Source organism: Pollachius pollachius (genome assembly GCF_949987615.1).
Source record: "Pollachius pollachius genome assembly, chromosome: 13".
In the NCBI taxonomy this organism is placed as follows: Eukaryota; Metazoa; Chordata; class Actinopteri; order Gadiformes; family Gadidae; genus Pollachius; species Pollachius pollachius.
This window is the reverse complement of record NC_136946.1, coordinates 12310524-12325589: the sequence shown is the minus strand read 5'-3', so window position 1 is coordinate 12325589 and position 15066 is coordinate 12310524. Positions and strand designations below refer to the sequence as shown.

At 47.9% G+C, this 15066-nt stretch overlaps 1 protein-coding gene across 1 annotated transcript in view; it reads left to right on the top strand.

The window, feature by feature from the left end:
* Positions 1-4943: 4943 nt before the first annotated feature.
* The window catches only part of dlgap3 (discs, large homolog-associated protein 3), a gene marked incomplete at its 3' end in the record, with an annotated part of 18388 nt that continues 8265 nt past the window's right edge, over positions 4944-15066 (top strand). Inside the window, exons 1-4 of the mRNA XM_079748951.1 lie at positions 4944-6308; positions 11066-11283; positions 13433-13535; positions 13906-14122. Of these exons, the coding sequence (XP_079605077.1) occupies positions 5028-6308; positions 11066-11283; positions 13433-13535; positions 13906-14122 (1819 nt within the window). The 5' untranslated portion in view covers positions 4944-5027. The remainder of the gene's footprint in view (positions 6309-11065; positions 11284-13432; positions 13536-13905; positions 14123-15066) is intronic.

Genomic DNA, 15066 nt, shown 5'->3' with positions numbered 1-15066 from the left:
CATTAAACCGGAAAATTCCGTCTTGGATGAAAAAAAGTACCATCTCATCTTATCTAAGTGGTAGATTTCGTAAAACATGCAACAGAAATATGTCCCTCTGCCTGCTATCCGCCTCATTTCCACAGCTGCCGGTAAATAATTGCATATTTTCCGACAGCTGTGGTATGGAAAAACATATGACTTATTTCCATTCTCACATTTAGTAAGCGTCACTGTGGTCGATCCTGCTCTGCACCAGCGACCAATATCTAACTTCCTAAATGAAGTCTTTGGCACACCGATAATCCTAAACCTTTCCCAATGTCCTCTTATATGTGTGTGTGTGTGTGTGTGTTTGTGTGTGTGTGTGTGTGTCTGTGTGTGTGTGTGTGTGTGTGTGTGTGTGTGTGTGTGTGTGTGTGTGTGTGTGTGTGTCTGTATGTAACTGTCTAATGAGCTCATATCTCCATCCGTCCACACTCGGGCCTGGCTCTATCTTATCCACAGTACAACTGAGCCAGTGTTCTCACACACAATGCCCTCTCCAAAGCATCTGGACTCCCACACAAAAAAACCTGCAGTCTATTCCGAAATTTCGGGAGCTATGGAGTATGACAAATAGGCCTGTACTAATTCAAACCTGGCAGCCTTCGCCTATTTCTTATATTGCTTCATCCACGATATTTCTTTTCTACAGTATTTGATTTAGACCGATAGCCGCTCATCCCAATTCATGAATAATTTCCCTCATATTTAAAGGGGGACCTTCATTTTATTACACTTCTGGGCTCCCTGTCTCCCCTTCCCGGGTTATTGACAGGCAGTTTTTAGGTTGCTTGCTTCAATATTTAGTTATATGATCCTGTTCAAGCAACCCCCCCCCCCCCCCCATTTAATAGAAGCCTTTTCAACGTCAAACTCCATGGTACACTGGATGGTAACACACGTCTATGCTTCTCCCGACTCACGATATTGTCCTTCTAATGAATGTGTCACCCTTCATTTCCCATTTAGGTATTTAATTATGTTCCCATTTAATAATGTACGAGGTAGAAGAAAATAATGGAATCAGTACTGCAACGTGGACCCGCGCTCAAACAAAAATAGATGTTTGTTTCTAATGTCTAATTCATTAGAAGGACAATATCTGTCATGAGAAGCATCGACGTGTTTTGACAAGTAGTCTAAAGTGGAGTTTGATGTTGAATAGGCTTCTATAGGATGCATGGGGGGGGGGGGGGGGGGGGGGGGGGGTGGGCTCACACAGCAAGCTCCCTGTTAGCTGTCTGGGAGCACACCAAAACGCAGGGGTAGTTGAGAAAATAACCCAAGAAGTGTCATAAAGTGAAGCTCCCCTTTTAACCTTCTTACCTACTGGGGAGGTGACCTCTGACCTGATGAAGTTCCTCAGCGCTGGGTTGCTGTTAAGAACCTTCTGAGCTGGGTGGAGAGGAGGGGAGGGTCGGAGGGGGAGGGGGGTGAAAGTGGGTCAGAGCCGGCACCGGCTGTATGAATATTTCAGGAAGCACAGCTCTCTGGCTTGGAGCTCGTGTAGACACACAGACCCAGCTCTGAGCTTTATTAAACATTGACAGAGAGCCGAGCGCTCTGCCGGTACCCGCTGAGCTCAGAGGTTGCATGTCTCTCTCTTCCGAGGGAAAGTATACAGGAACACATCGCCTGATGTCAGCCCCTTACCCGTTCTTTTTCTAAAGGGATGCTTTCAAATGTTTGTTTGTTTCAGGCCATTACAGGCGCCAGCCGAAGGGGTTACAGCCGAAGGAATTCAACATTTGGTCGTAAACAGCATTTTGTCTTAGTCAAGGGACAAAAGTCCAAATCTCTACATGATCTGCCCGGTCGAAAAAGACGTGGGAGATAATAAATAAAAGAGAGAGTCTCGGCGTCTAGATGGGAAAAGGGGTGATACACTGTAGGAGATGTATCGCAGGGAGAAAGTAATCCATAATTTAACAAAAATGATGTATATGAAAATAAACGAGGATCAAGGCATTAATGGAAAAGAAACTGGAGAGAGTAGGAAATGTCGTGCTTTGGTGGGCTTAATGACCTTTAGTACAGAGTGACTCATGGCTCATGGCTGCATGGAGGTGTGTGTGTGGGGGGGTACGTGGGTGTGTGTGTTTATACCCCAGTCTGGTAAAAGAAAATCATCAGCCAAATACATAACGCCGATGATCACTAATAAGAAAAATCCAACGGACAAACCAAAATAATGCGACCTGCGTCAATTTTAACAGAACGCTAGAGAACAGGTACAGAATCAGGGATCGTCACCTGGCTATAGAGAAGCGTTGTCATGGACAGAAGGAGAAGGATGACTGACTGATACACAGAAGAGCAGCTGGAAACAGAGCTGCACTTCTTAACCTCCTGCAGACTATATGTAGACATTAGGAACACTCATCTCCCTGGGATCACACACACCTCTGAGGACTTAACAACACCCCAGATATGAACAAACTGAACAAACTCTCTGTCAGGGATTTTTCAATCACAGCAGCACGTTTTATCACCTGTTGTGATGAGGAGTGGGCATAGGACACATCACAAACACTGTCAGCTCTCTAGAGATGTCTTACAGCTAAAATACATCTCTGCTCTACATGTTTGCTATGTCACACGATAATGCCTATATTAAGTTACTGTTGCAATACTACAAGCACAATTTGACATGCAACCTGCATAATAATTGTCTCTGGATATATTTTTATATGCTATATCAAACCCTGTCATGCTATTTTATATTAATCTTATATTGTGCATCTACATTATACAGAGGGCATAGGAAGATGGGTGAAGACTCCTTCTGTGGCCCGAGCCCAGGGAATACTTTGATTTACTCACTCACCATTACCTCATTTTGTGCACTTTGTACCGATAATTGATATCTCCCTTAGTTTCTTACCTTTTTTTGGTTGTTATTTTTCCTTCCATTAATTGTTTAACTGCTTGGCAATGCAACAGTTTTATCATGCTAATAAAGCTGCTTTGAATTGAATTGAATAGAGAAATTTAGCAAGTATTCAAACAACAACAAGGTGAAACGTACCGGATGCAATCTGTGTTAACTATGTGCATATATAGGCTTTGAGATTAGAATGTGTGCGTGGACCCATATCTTTTGAGAATGTTAATATACATACGCGTATCTGTGTTCCCCAGTGTGCATGTGTGTGTGTGTGTGTGTGTGTGTGTGTGTGTGTGTGTGTGTGTGTGTGTGTGTGTGTGTGTGTGTTTGTGTTTGTCTTTGAGTGACACAATGATTGACAGTTCCTTACCGGCAGTCTCCATGCCAGAGATGTCAACATGGTTTAATTTACCCTTCCATGCGGAGCCGAGCCACTCACTCTTCTGTCAATTCATGAAAGGGGACACGTGCACATGCAACACACACACAAAAACACACACATAGTGCTAATGATTAGCAGCCAGTTAATCCAGGTGCAAGGGGCTGTCTGAGACACCGCCCTAACTCCCCAGACGGGACACTCGCACAGAATGACCGTTGTGTCGTCATGTATAAACCAATGACACAGCTGCATCTTGATTTCGCTTCCTGGGTGACGGCGCTCGTCCAGCCAATCAGCTGAGAACAGGTCACGCTCTATTTGATGATTATCTCTGCATCTGTCCCCGGATGTCTCAAGACTCTCTAGTAAAACCTAGGCACCCAATGTCAACACAGACCCATCCTGCTGCTACTTTTTCAGGGATTGTGACTCGAGTTTAGAAAAGCACATTTTCAACTACACAACCCTTTAGCGTTTGACCTTCAAACATAAACTCAATATTCCCTCCCGCTGTGCAGACATTTCTTGTGGTTTATAAAAGGATTAAATCTCCATTGATTTCTTTCTTTATCCACTGCTGGGATGACGATTCATAAGAATAGCTTGTATGTTGTATACACAACCCCCTTTTCTGCTTATCGTTCATCGTGAATGTGCCCAGCACTTAATAGAGGACACGATTACAGCAATAAGCTGCAGCCCATTAAAATACATCAACACAACATTTAGAAACATAATGAACAACATTATCCACTCAGCGACAAAGCAAATAAAGTCGAAGACAATGACCCCCCTACCATCTGCTATTTTTGCTCATTTCTGATGACCGCGAGTCAAACTGTAAGAAGGAATAAGTACGTTCACGCGTGACTAAGTGTTAAGGAACAACATGGAGGGGAGTGAGGATAGGAGAGTGAGAAGAAAAGGGGGGGGGGGGGGAAGAGGGAGGAGGTGACACACAAGAGAAAGAGATAGAAGAGAGGGGGAGAAAAACAAGAGGAGCTGATTTTGCAGATTAATCAGGCAGGATTAATGGCAGCCGGGGAGACGGATGGGGACGTGGGACAGCCGGCTGTGTCTGCGTGCTTATTGCCGCCGCGCGCAAGTACACACACCGTCGCCAATGCAGCGTTTTGTCCTGCTGGGAGGAGACGGCGAAGTGCAGTATCAATAAAAATGGTAATCACTTAAAAAAACATCCAAAAAAAAAAGATTAGAAAAACAGTAATAAATACACTTTTCACTTTCCATTACTCAAGCCACTTGACAGCACAAGAGTAGGGGGGGGGGCAACTATCTCCACATCCGTCTGGTGAGGGCTGGCTTTGTTTTTTTCGCAAAAAGTCTATTGCGTCGGTAATGTGATTTATGTGTGCCTCCTAACATGAATTCTGTCCGTTTTCAGAAATCACCCAGTGTTTACAGAGCGACTCTAAATCCTTCAGTCTGCTCGCGGTATATCGGGCTGCGCAGAAGAGCCAAGAGCCATTTTTTTCATTAGGCAGGAACGGTGAACAAGGGGCTCTCCGTTGAAAACGGAGAGCCTCTTGTTCACCGTTCCTGCCTAATGAAAAAAATCCATCCAAAATCCATCCTGAACGTTCTCTTCTTCTCCTGCTTCTTCTTGTTCCAGGTGAGTCCAGCGCAGCCCTGTCTCGCCTACAGCGCCCCCTGTCGGCCCGGACGGCCCACCATGCCCCGGCGCCTGTGAAGGGGTACCACGTCAGCCGCAGCATGTCCCAGCACTCCTCCGGCGGCGGCGGCGGCGGCGGCGGCGGCGGTGGAGGAGGAGGAGGAGGAGGGGGCGGGCCCTGCCACTGCATGCCCGAGGACCTGGACCCCGCCCTGGCCCGGGAGTTCTACCAGGGCCACAACGACGCCGGGGGCCACTACTACCCTCCCTCCGAGGCCCTGGCCCTGGAGCGCCACCACTCCCACTCCCACGGCCACGCCCACGCCCATGGGGGGGGCACCTTCCCCCGCTCGCACCCCAGCCAGCAGCACCCGCCGCTGCAGTCGCTGGACTCCTGCGAGGAGTGCGTCGGGGCCCCGGGCCACCACCACGGCGCCAAGGGCCACCGCGTCCCGCCGGGCCTGGCCGACCAGCTGGAGAAGCAGGGGCCCTTCCACCCGGACGGCTTCCACACGCTGCAGTACCAGCGGGGTCCCGGCGGCGGCGGCGGCGGCGGCGGCGGCGGCGGCGGCGGCGGCGGCGGCGGCGGCGAGCCCCGCAGCGAGAGCCCCTCCCGCATCCGCCACCTGGTGCACTCGGTGCAGCGGCTCTTCGCCAAGTCCCACTCCCTGGAGGCGCCGTCCAAGCGAGAGCTCAACGGCACCCGCGACTACCGCGGCGAGCGGGGCGGGGGCGGGCACCGGAGCGGCGGCGAGGACGGGGGAGGCCCACCGGGACACTACTCGGGCCACCAGTCGCGCTCGGCCCGCCGGAGCAAGTCCCGCGAGCGCAGCAAGAGCGGCGACTCGCGCCACGAGTCGGGCCGGCGCCACCGCAGCCGCACGGCGGGCTGGTGGAGCTCCGACGACAACCTGGACAGCGACAGCAGCTACATGGTGGGCGTGGGCGTGGGCGGCGGCGGCGGCGGCGGCCGGCGCGGCCCCCCCGTGGGCCACGAGAGCCTGGACGCCGCCATCCAAGATCTGACCATGAAGAAGCCTAAGGAGCGGGGTGGAGGAGGGCACGGGCACGGGCATGGGGGCCCGGGCCCCGGGGAGTGCCTGGCCTGCAACGCCATGGCGGGGAATGAGACGGGCCATCACGGGGGTCACCACCACCACCACCAACACCAACACCAACAACAACAACAACAACAACAACAAGGCCACCACTCGCTGAAGAGGAGCACCTGGTCGGCCATGACGGTGAGCCAGGCCAGGGAGGTCTACCCCTCCAGCCGGGGGCAAGGAGGAGGAGGAGGAGGAGGAGGAGGAGGAGGATATGACAAGGCCTTGGTTCCCTTGGAGAAACAGCTGAAGGAGAGGAGCTTCCACTACCTGCAGGTGTGTGTGTGGTTGTGTGTGTGTATGGGTGAGTGTGTGATTGTGGGTGTGTGTGTGTGTGTGTGCGTGCGTGTGTGCGTGTGTGTGTGTGTGTGTGTGTGTGTGTGTGTGTGTGTGTGTGTGTGTGTGAATGAACATGTGTGGTGCGTGCATGCCTGTGGGGGTGTGTTTGAGTATGGAGGGGGAATGCCTAAGCGTTTGATTCTGTGCACCTGTTCACCTAATGTCTTTGTACATTCATGTGTGCTGTGTGTTTGGACAGGAAAGGTCAGGAGGTAAACTAGGGGGGTTCACCACGTCTATACTCCCCACATGTATTTCTATACCTGTATATATCTGTTCAATCGGCTGTAAGTAAGCTTGGTGCCAATACATCTATAGAGCACACATGTGTGTACACCATGTGCTCATTAGACGCCATTGTTCGACAACAGAGTCGCCGTGGGGACAGAGTCTAGCAGACAGACGGAATCACCCTCTTGGAGACCGTGATTGACACGGCTCCCCCTCTCTCTCTCTCCCTAGACCATCTGTTTCCCTCGTCCCTCCGGGAGCTCTCTCTCTATATATAGATCTCTCTCTCTCGCTCTCTCTCTCTCTCTCTCTTTCTCGCTTGCTCTCCCAATTACTATCCCGCCCTCTTTCCAAGTGAGTAGAGAGGGAAATAAAGAGAAAGAGAGAGAGAGAGAGAGAGAGAGAGAGAGAGCGAGAGAGAGAGAAAGGCAGACACACACTACACTGAACATTATTTTGAAGTGCGTTTTGTCCTTTGTGGTTCAGTTTGTATACATGAAGTCCCAGAGTCCCCTAAGTGAAAAAGTTAATGGTTGCTTCAAAGTACCAGCATAGGCAGCTGAAAGGACACACACGCACACGCACATCAACATGTATAAATACACACACCAAAAAGTTCTGCCTTCAGCTGTGCTGTCATTGGACAGCCTTGCGAGGTGCGTTTCTACGGTAACTGCCTCCACAGGAGCTTTCGGTGCTTCAGATCTCATCCTTTGAATCAAGAGACGGAGTGAGAGAGAGTTTGAGAGAGAGAGAGAGAGAGAGAGCTTGAGAGAGAGTGTGAGAGAGAGAGAGAGAGAGAGAGAGAGAGAGAGAGAGGGATACACAGAGAGTTTGAGCGAAAGAGAGAGGGAGGGAGATAGGAAGAGAGAGAGGGAGAGGGAGAGAGAGAAAGATAAATACAGAATTGGAGTGAGAGTGATATAGCAAAATATATAGACAGAGAGGGAGAGAGAAATCCAGAGACAGCTATTCCATCCATTTCTTTTTCAAGGCACACCCCTAAAATAGCCTGTTTCTGTGCTATAGGTTCGGGGAGTGCTTTGACGACTTGCTCTTTGCGGCTTACTTTTCAATCTTCCAGCTTTCTGCTGCTGTATATATATATATATATATACAGTGTGTGTGTATATATATATACTTTATATATATATGCAGTATATATATACAGTGTGTATATGTTTGAGGTGAGGGTGGAGGTGTTGGTGGTGAGGGTGGTCAGTCATCCGAAGGCACACAGCAACACTAGCTCCATATTAAAGTAATAACTTCACTTTAATAACCCCCGGACGAGGCGAGGCATAGCCAGCGTAGCAAACATTAGCAAAACATCCAACCCCTGCAAAACTACAAGTTTAGCACTAATGCACTTTTCTTTTGTTTTTTTTGTCCAACTTTGTGGGAGAGATTCCACGGACAACACAATGAGAGTGATTCCTCATCGGTGCAGTGCACTCGCAGCCCAGCATGTCAATTGAAATCAGATTAGATAAGATAAGATATTTATTTATTTATTTATGACCCAACAAGTTTTCCTCGCCCTCACTCAACACACTTAACTCAGTTTACTTCCCCAGAAAACAACATTCTGGCTGAATCTCTGTTCTGCAAACAAAAACAAAAAAGGGGTTTAACATCAAATGTCATAACGACACATGTACTAGACACCTTGCACCCAGGTGAGGTCACACCAGCAAGCCCCCTGGAGACAGAAAGCCACATCAGCTGCCACCGTTTCAACCAGCGAGAAAAATCAGTGACATTGAAATTTGAACCAAAAAGAGTGGTGGTGGTTTAGCAACAGGGGAGATGCTAATCAAAAAATAACGGAGAAAGAGCATGGAGTTGGTCAATCACCAGCCCCTATTATGAATCACTCTCCACATGTTCAAATTGTTTCCCGCAATTCCCCTAAAGCAATTATTGGGCAGCTCACCCTGTCCCCAGCCGGTTGATTGTCGCTAGTTCTGGTAAAGCAGGCCAGAATACAGGAGAGGCTTCAGTAAGTGAAAAGAAAAATGTCACAGAATCGCCTTTTTCTTGAGTGAATCTTACGCAAGTCGCGATGAGGAAGCGTTGAAAGGGCAGATCGGTTTGGCTCTCAATGGGAATTGTCTCGCAGCCCCCCGAAACCATCCCCACCCTGTGCCTCCTCCGCCGGGACCCACCTCTTACGCTATCCGACAGATAAGGACGGAGCAGAGGAAAGAGATGTGGAACTTGGTTTGAAAATAGAAGGGGAGGGGGTCAGGGGGAAGAACATGTGTGTGTCTGTGTTTGTGTGCGTGTGTGTTTGCATGTGTGTTTGCGTGTGTGTGTGTGTGTGTGTGTGTGTGTGTGTGAGTGTGTGTGTGTGTGTGTGTGAGTGCGTGTGTGTGTGTGTGTGTGTGTGTGTGGGGGGGGGGCTAGCTACCGACGAGAGGGCGATGTTAACAGCACGAGAGAAAGAGAGAGAGACATCTACTGAAAGAGGACGAGAGCCAGACAGAGAGAGCGAGAGAGAGCTGAAATTACAAGGGGAAGATAGCGGAGGGGCCAGGGAACGTGGATTAGTCTGAATCATCTCTTTTATGTGATGACCTTTAAAAACAAACTTCAGAGGCAGGATTCCTGCGGCCTGTGTGTGTCTGTGTTTGTTTGTGCGTTTATGTGCGTTTGTTTGTGTGTGTTTGTGTGTGTGTTTGTTTGTATGTGTTCATATGTGTGTCGTGTGTGTGCGCATATGTACTAGTGTGTGTGTGTGTGTGTACCAGAGTGTGTGTGTGTGTGTGTGTACCAGAGTGTGTGTGTGTGTGTGTGTGTGTGTGTGTGTGTGTGTGTGTGTGTGTGTGTGTTTGTGGGAAGACAAGTGTGGTTGTGTGTGAGAGACCTCTATATATCTATTAATTTGCTATTCGCTTATCTTTTCGATTGTTTCCCTGCTTCGTGCCTCTCCTTTAAGCCGATGTGTATCTGTATGACTGATCTGCCTTTTCTCTCTCTCTCTCTCTCTCTCTCTCCCTCCCTCACTGTGTGTTCCTGGCCTACAGCCGACAATGTCGCTCACTGTACGTCTTCCTATTAATCTCAGTCCGTCTGTCGGTCTGCCTGCGTCTTTCACTCGGCTTGTCCAAATCTGCAGATATGTCTGTCTAGATGTGTAGATAATATCTACCAATCTGAAGGCCCGCCCACCTGTCTGCCTGTCTATCCGTCTGTATGTCTGTGTTCTTGCGGGTATCTATCTGCATGCGTCTCAGTTGCCTGTCTTGTGTCGCAGTCGCCCGATGTTACCGGCCACCTATTTCCGTATGTCTGTTTGTCTCCGGCTCCCTGTTTATCAGTCTGCGTCTCACACTGTCTGTCTGACTCTCAATGAATCTGTCTGTTAGTCTTTTTCGTCTGTCTTTCAATTTGTCCGTCTGTCTGTCTTTCCATCTATCTGTCCGTCTGGCTCGGTCCCGCCCATTTGCCTGTCTGTCTGCCTGTCTGTCTGTCTGTCTGTCTGTCTGTCTGTCTGTCTGTCTGCCTGCCTACCAGACCGTCCGCTGGTCCGTCTGTCTGTTAGCTTCTTGCTTATTCTCTGTTTATTCTCTTCTTCTGTCAGTGTTTCTCCAGCTGTCAGAGTTACTCTCTCTCTGTAAGTGCTCTCTCCCCTCTCCTCCATCTTTTTCCCATACGCCCTCATTTACGTGTGCACGTTTTTGTTCGGCGCGTGTCCGTGCGCGTGTGTGTGTTTTAATAGAGCACAAGAGCACGGCCGTGTGGTTGGGCTGCCCGGCGATAGTGTTAACATTGTTTAATTCACAGCCGTGTGTGTGTGGGTGTGTTTGTGTTTTCTTGAGCTCATTAGAGAAAAACTGTCAATTCAACCCAGTCAAACATACCTGAGATATTTAAAGTGCGAACAATGTGGGAACAATGCAACCTTTAACTTCTATCTTATCCAAAGTTTAAGTAGTCTTGTTGTTAAAATGTCTTCACTTTTATTACCCTGCACTTATGTAACAAAAAGTACTGATATGATGACTAATTATAATCCTGCAATGACCTTGTTTATTACTTGCCTTTCCTGACCCAGTAGAAGAAGTACTACTCACTTCCAAAAAACTCATTTTTACACGTCATTTTGTTTGATTGTCATCAATATATATATATATATGTTTTCCACATTCTCATTTCCACCCTGCATTCTGTGTGAGTGTGTGTGTGTGTGTGTGTCTGTGTCTATGTGTCTGGGTGTGGACATATATGTTTGTATGTATACCTTTGTGCATGTGTATGTGTGTGTGTGTATGTGCGTGTGTTTTTATTGTGTGTGTGTTTGTGAATGTTTGTGTATGTGCGTGTGTGTGTCTGTGTGTTTATGTATGTTTGTGTATATATGTGTGTGTGAATGTGTTTGTGTTTGTATCGTGGATGCATGCGCGTGTGTGTGTGTGTGTGTGTGTGTGTGTGTGTGTGTGTGTGTGTGTGTGTCGTAGGTCCCGTCAGACGAGTGGGGCGGGCCTTATCCCGGCGGCGTGGCGGACGGTAGCGGCGGTGAGATCCCGTGCCGGCGCATGCGCAGCGGCAGCTACATCAAGGCCATGGGCGACGACGACAGCGCCGACTCGGACGCCCCCAGCCCCAAAACCTCACCCAAGAGCAGCCTGATCGCCCAGCGGGACGCCTTCCGCCGTTCCATCAGCATGGACCAGAGGTCTGCTCCGGCACAACAGCACAGTTAAATATAGCATAGTACAGAGATTATAGTAGAGTAAGGTACAGTAGAGCAGCTCATCCGAGCTTGAAAGAACTATTTTAGATTCCCCCCCCCCCCCCCCCCCCATGACGAACTCGGACAAACAAACCAGACCCGATAACAAAAACATATGGAAATATGTCAGCTGACAGTATATCAAAGCAGGTTTTGGAGAGGTTTTGGGCGAAAAAGGATTTAATTTCTGCCAGGATGAATCGAAAGGGACTACATTACGCTATGGGGGGGTATACTAACAACTTTAAAATACATACAGAAGGTAACAAGCTTAAATTCAGTTGGTATTCTGGCCTGCCGTACAGAAGCCATGTTTAGATGGACACTTCTCGGATTCGATTTCAAATCGGAATAGATCTATTCCCATCATAAGATCCGAATGTACTGCATTTACCAAAGTGGTAAGCGTACGTTCGTATGTCTCTCGCGCACACCTGACACATCTGGACCGGCGGCAATATTTGTATGTATTTGATTTTAATGAAAGCCCAGCAGGAGAGAGCTTTCCTCTGCCTGCTCCTTCAATTAAGAAGGAGGACAGCACAGCGACATCAGTTTCTCGTCCGGTCTTTATATCTACCCCCTCCTCCGCCGCAAACAATACTGCCGCAAACAGTGCTGTTATGTAAGCGATAATGTTCAGAACGCTGGTCATTATCTGGGAAATAAGACCTGACAGGCTTGTCTTTTTACAATTACCATTCGTAGTGTTCATCAGCAGAGAAATAGTCCGCCAAAGACGTTGATGTCGCTTAGCAACCGGACACGCTGGGGTTGATAAGTTACCGGACTACTTGCGGAGTGATAAAAAAAAACATAAATCAGGCAAAAAAAGACCCTCCTAGATAGCGGTCAAGCTCGGTGTGCATAAAAGTACCGACGGAACAATTGCAAACTACTGCAGCTGCTGATGCCATCTCTCTAAGTTAAAAAGTAGCCGCACCCACCCCAAACCAATCGGAATAAGTGTATACATGTCAATTATAGCGGAATACACCACCTTTTCTATTCCGCATGGAAATCTATTCCGATCAGAGAATTGTATTCTGATTGAGGCGTATATATGATCATTTTTTATTCCGATTGAGCTGTTCTTCCACTTCTAATTAGATCAGAAGTGTCCATGTAAACGTGGCTAGTCTGATCCACATTACACACTTTCTCTTGTCCCATTGTGGCTTGGGAAAAGGAATGAAATATACCCCATTCTGCAGCCTCTCGGGATATCGACTATCCTTGTTACATGTACCCCAAGCCCATCGTTTGCCCATGTTTATTTTTTTTATACAAACAACATAAATCCACCATTTTATTGTTATATTATGCCTCCTCCCTGTTTTCAATGGAGTTGTCCGAGCCGATGTCCGTGTATAGTTGAGGTTGCAATGCCATTTGCTCATCTGCGTTCTAAGGGCGGAGCTTAGCGATAGGTCAATCCCATCAATTCGCAAATGCATTATTGCCATTTAGGGCACTTGTCGCCATCAAAACAAAAGCGTGCAACAGACTGGAGGTGCACAACGACTTTAGACTGACTGTCACTCATATTACACCTGACCTTCCAGCCCTGGCTGTGGGTATGCAAGCCCAAGGTTCACATTAATCAATGTAGGCCTATTAATGCCATGCACTGAAAGCTACGAATTAATTATTAAATAAAGGCACAACAAATAGAAACGTATGGTTATGGGGGAGGGGGGGCTGGAAAAAAAAAGTTTGAGAACCACTGCAGTAGAGTACAGTAGAGTACAGTATAGCAAAATACAGTATAGTATAGTATGGTATAGTAGAGTACAGTATAGTAGAGTACAATATAGAACACAGGATAGTATATAGTAGAGTACAGTATAGCAGAGTACAATATAATACAATATAGTATAGTAGGATAGTAGAGTAGTAGGATAGTACAGTATAGTACAACATACTACAGTATACTATAGTATAGAAGAGTACACAATAGTTTTATAGAACAGTGTAGTATAGAACAGGTCGGTACAGTACAGTATAGTCAAATATATAGAAGAACCATAGTACAATATAAATACACACGGATCTAGTTTACCAGTTGTTCCCTCTGTTGTGTTTGAAGCAGGTACTCATGCAAGCAGTGTACGGACACCTACACCAATAGCTGGACCACGCCCAAGAACCACGCCCGATCCCGCAGCTACACGCGATCCCTGACCAGCGCACAGGTGTGTGTACGGGTGTGTCCGTGTGTCCGTGTGTGTATTCTTTGAGGGCCTTTTAAGTGTTGGAAGCCGGTCATGATTTGGATGAGTGGCTATTGAGGGAGGCCAGAAAAGAGGGGTGTTTTATACATTTTTCGATTTGTATGTGTACGTTTTATTGCCTGGCTTTAACAATAAGCTTAAACCAGCACTATGTATTTTTCTCCAGTGGCTTGAGTTGTAGCAGCAGTTTAACAAAATAACGTGGTTTAGAATAGGACAGTTAATGAAAAACCATTCCCTGGATGGATTCACCAGAAGTAGTAACAAATAAAATAAATAAAGTGACATAATGCGGGTTTAAACAACTCTTATGCGTCTCCCCCCCTCCCAGCTGGGGGACAGCCTGAACCGGCAGTTTGAGACGGTGTGTGAGACCATGTTTGGCGAGGTGGAGTCCCATGCCATGGAGGCCCTGGACCTGCCGGGGGTCTTCCGCACGCGTAGCCACAGCTACGTGCGCGCCATACAGGCAGGCTGCTCCCAGGATGACGACTGCCTGTCCGTCTTCTCCGTGTCGGGCCCCCAGGGGAGCATGAAGGCCGGGGCCGGTGAGAGTGTGTTTGTGTTTGTGTGTCTCCGCTTCTTTCTGTGTTTGCGTGTTTCTGTGTTTCTGTGTTTCTGTGCAGGTGTGTCTATGTGTGTGTCTGTGTCTGCTTTTGTGTGTGGGGTTGTGCGTATGTGTGTGTGTGTTTGTGTTTGCATATGTCTTTGCATACGTTTTTGTGTGCAAATATGTATTCATGTATTCTTGTCTTCGAAGATGCATAATTTTTTTTTGCATATCAACACTAATGTATTTATGTACAGTGACGCTGGGCTGTGTGCGTTTGTGTGTGAGTGTGTCTGCATGCATCTTTATGCAGTGACTTCCATCTAACCTTCCCATTCACAGTACATCCAGCTGTGTGAGTATGTGTGTGTGTGTGTGTTCAGCCCCCAGTTGGTCATCCTCCTCACTGCTTCTCATCTCTCCTTCTCTGCGTCGTTCTCCAGTGTAATTGCCGGGTTCTTCGCTCTGTAATGTGCACTAGAACCCTCATAATTATGATGGTGTTTCAGTCCCCTGCTGCCCCTTCCTCTCTCTCTCTCTCTCTCTCTCGAACTGGCTCTCTTTCTCAATCCCGCTATGCATTTCAACCCCTTCCTCTCTCTCTCTCTCGAACTGGCTCTCTTTCTCAATCCCGCTATGCATTTCAACCCCTCACGCTCTCTCTCTCTCTCGCTCTCGCTCTCTGCCATGATCCATTTATTTTTCTCCCGTTTTTTCTCACTCAGCCCTCATTTGCATCTCCAACCATGGAGTATGTGTGTGTGTGTGTGTGTGTGTGTGTGTGTGTGTGTGTGTGTGTGTGTGTGTGTGTGTGTGTGTGTGTGTGTGTGTGTGTGTGTGTGTGTGTGTGTGTGTGTGTATTTCAATGTATATCCTATGATGGGAGCGAATATGGGGTGGGGGGGTGTTGCTTCATAGTTGAGGTGTGTGTTGGATCCACAG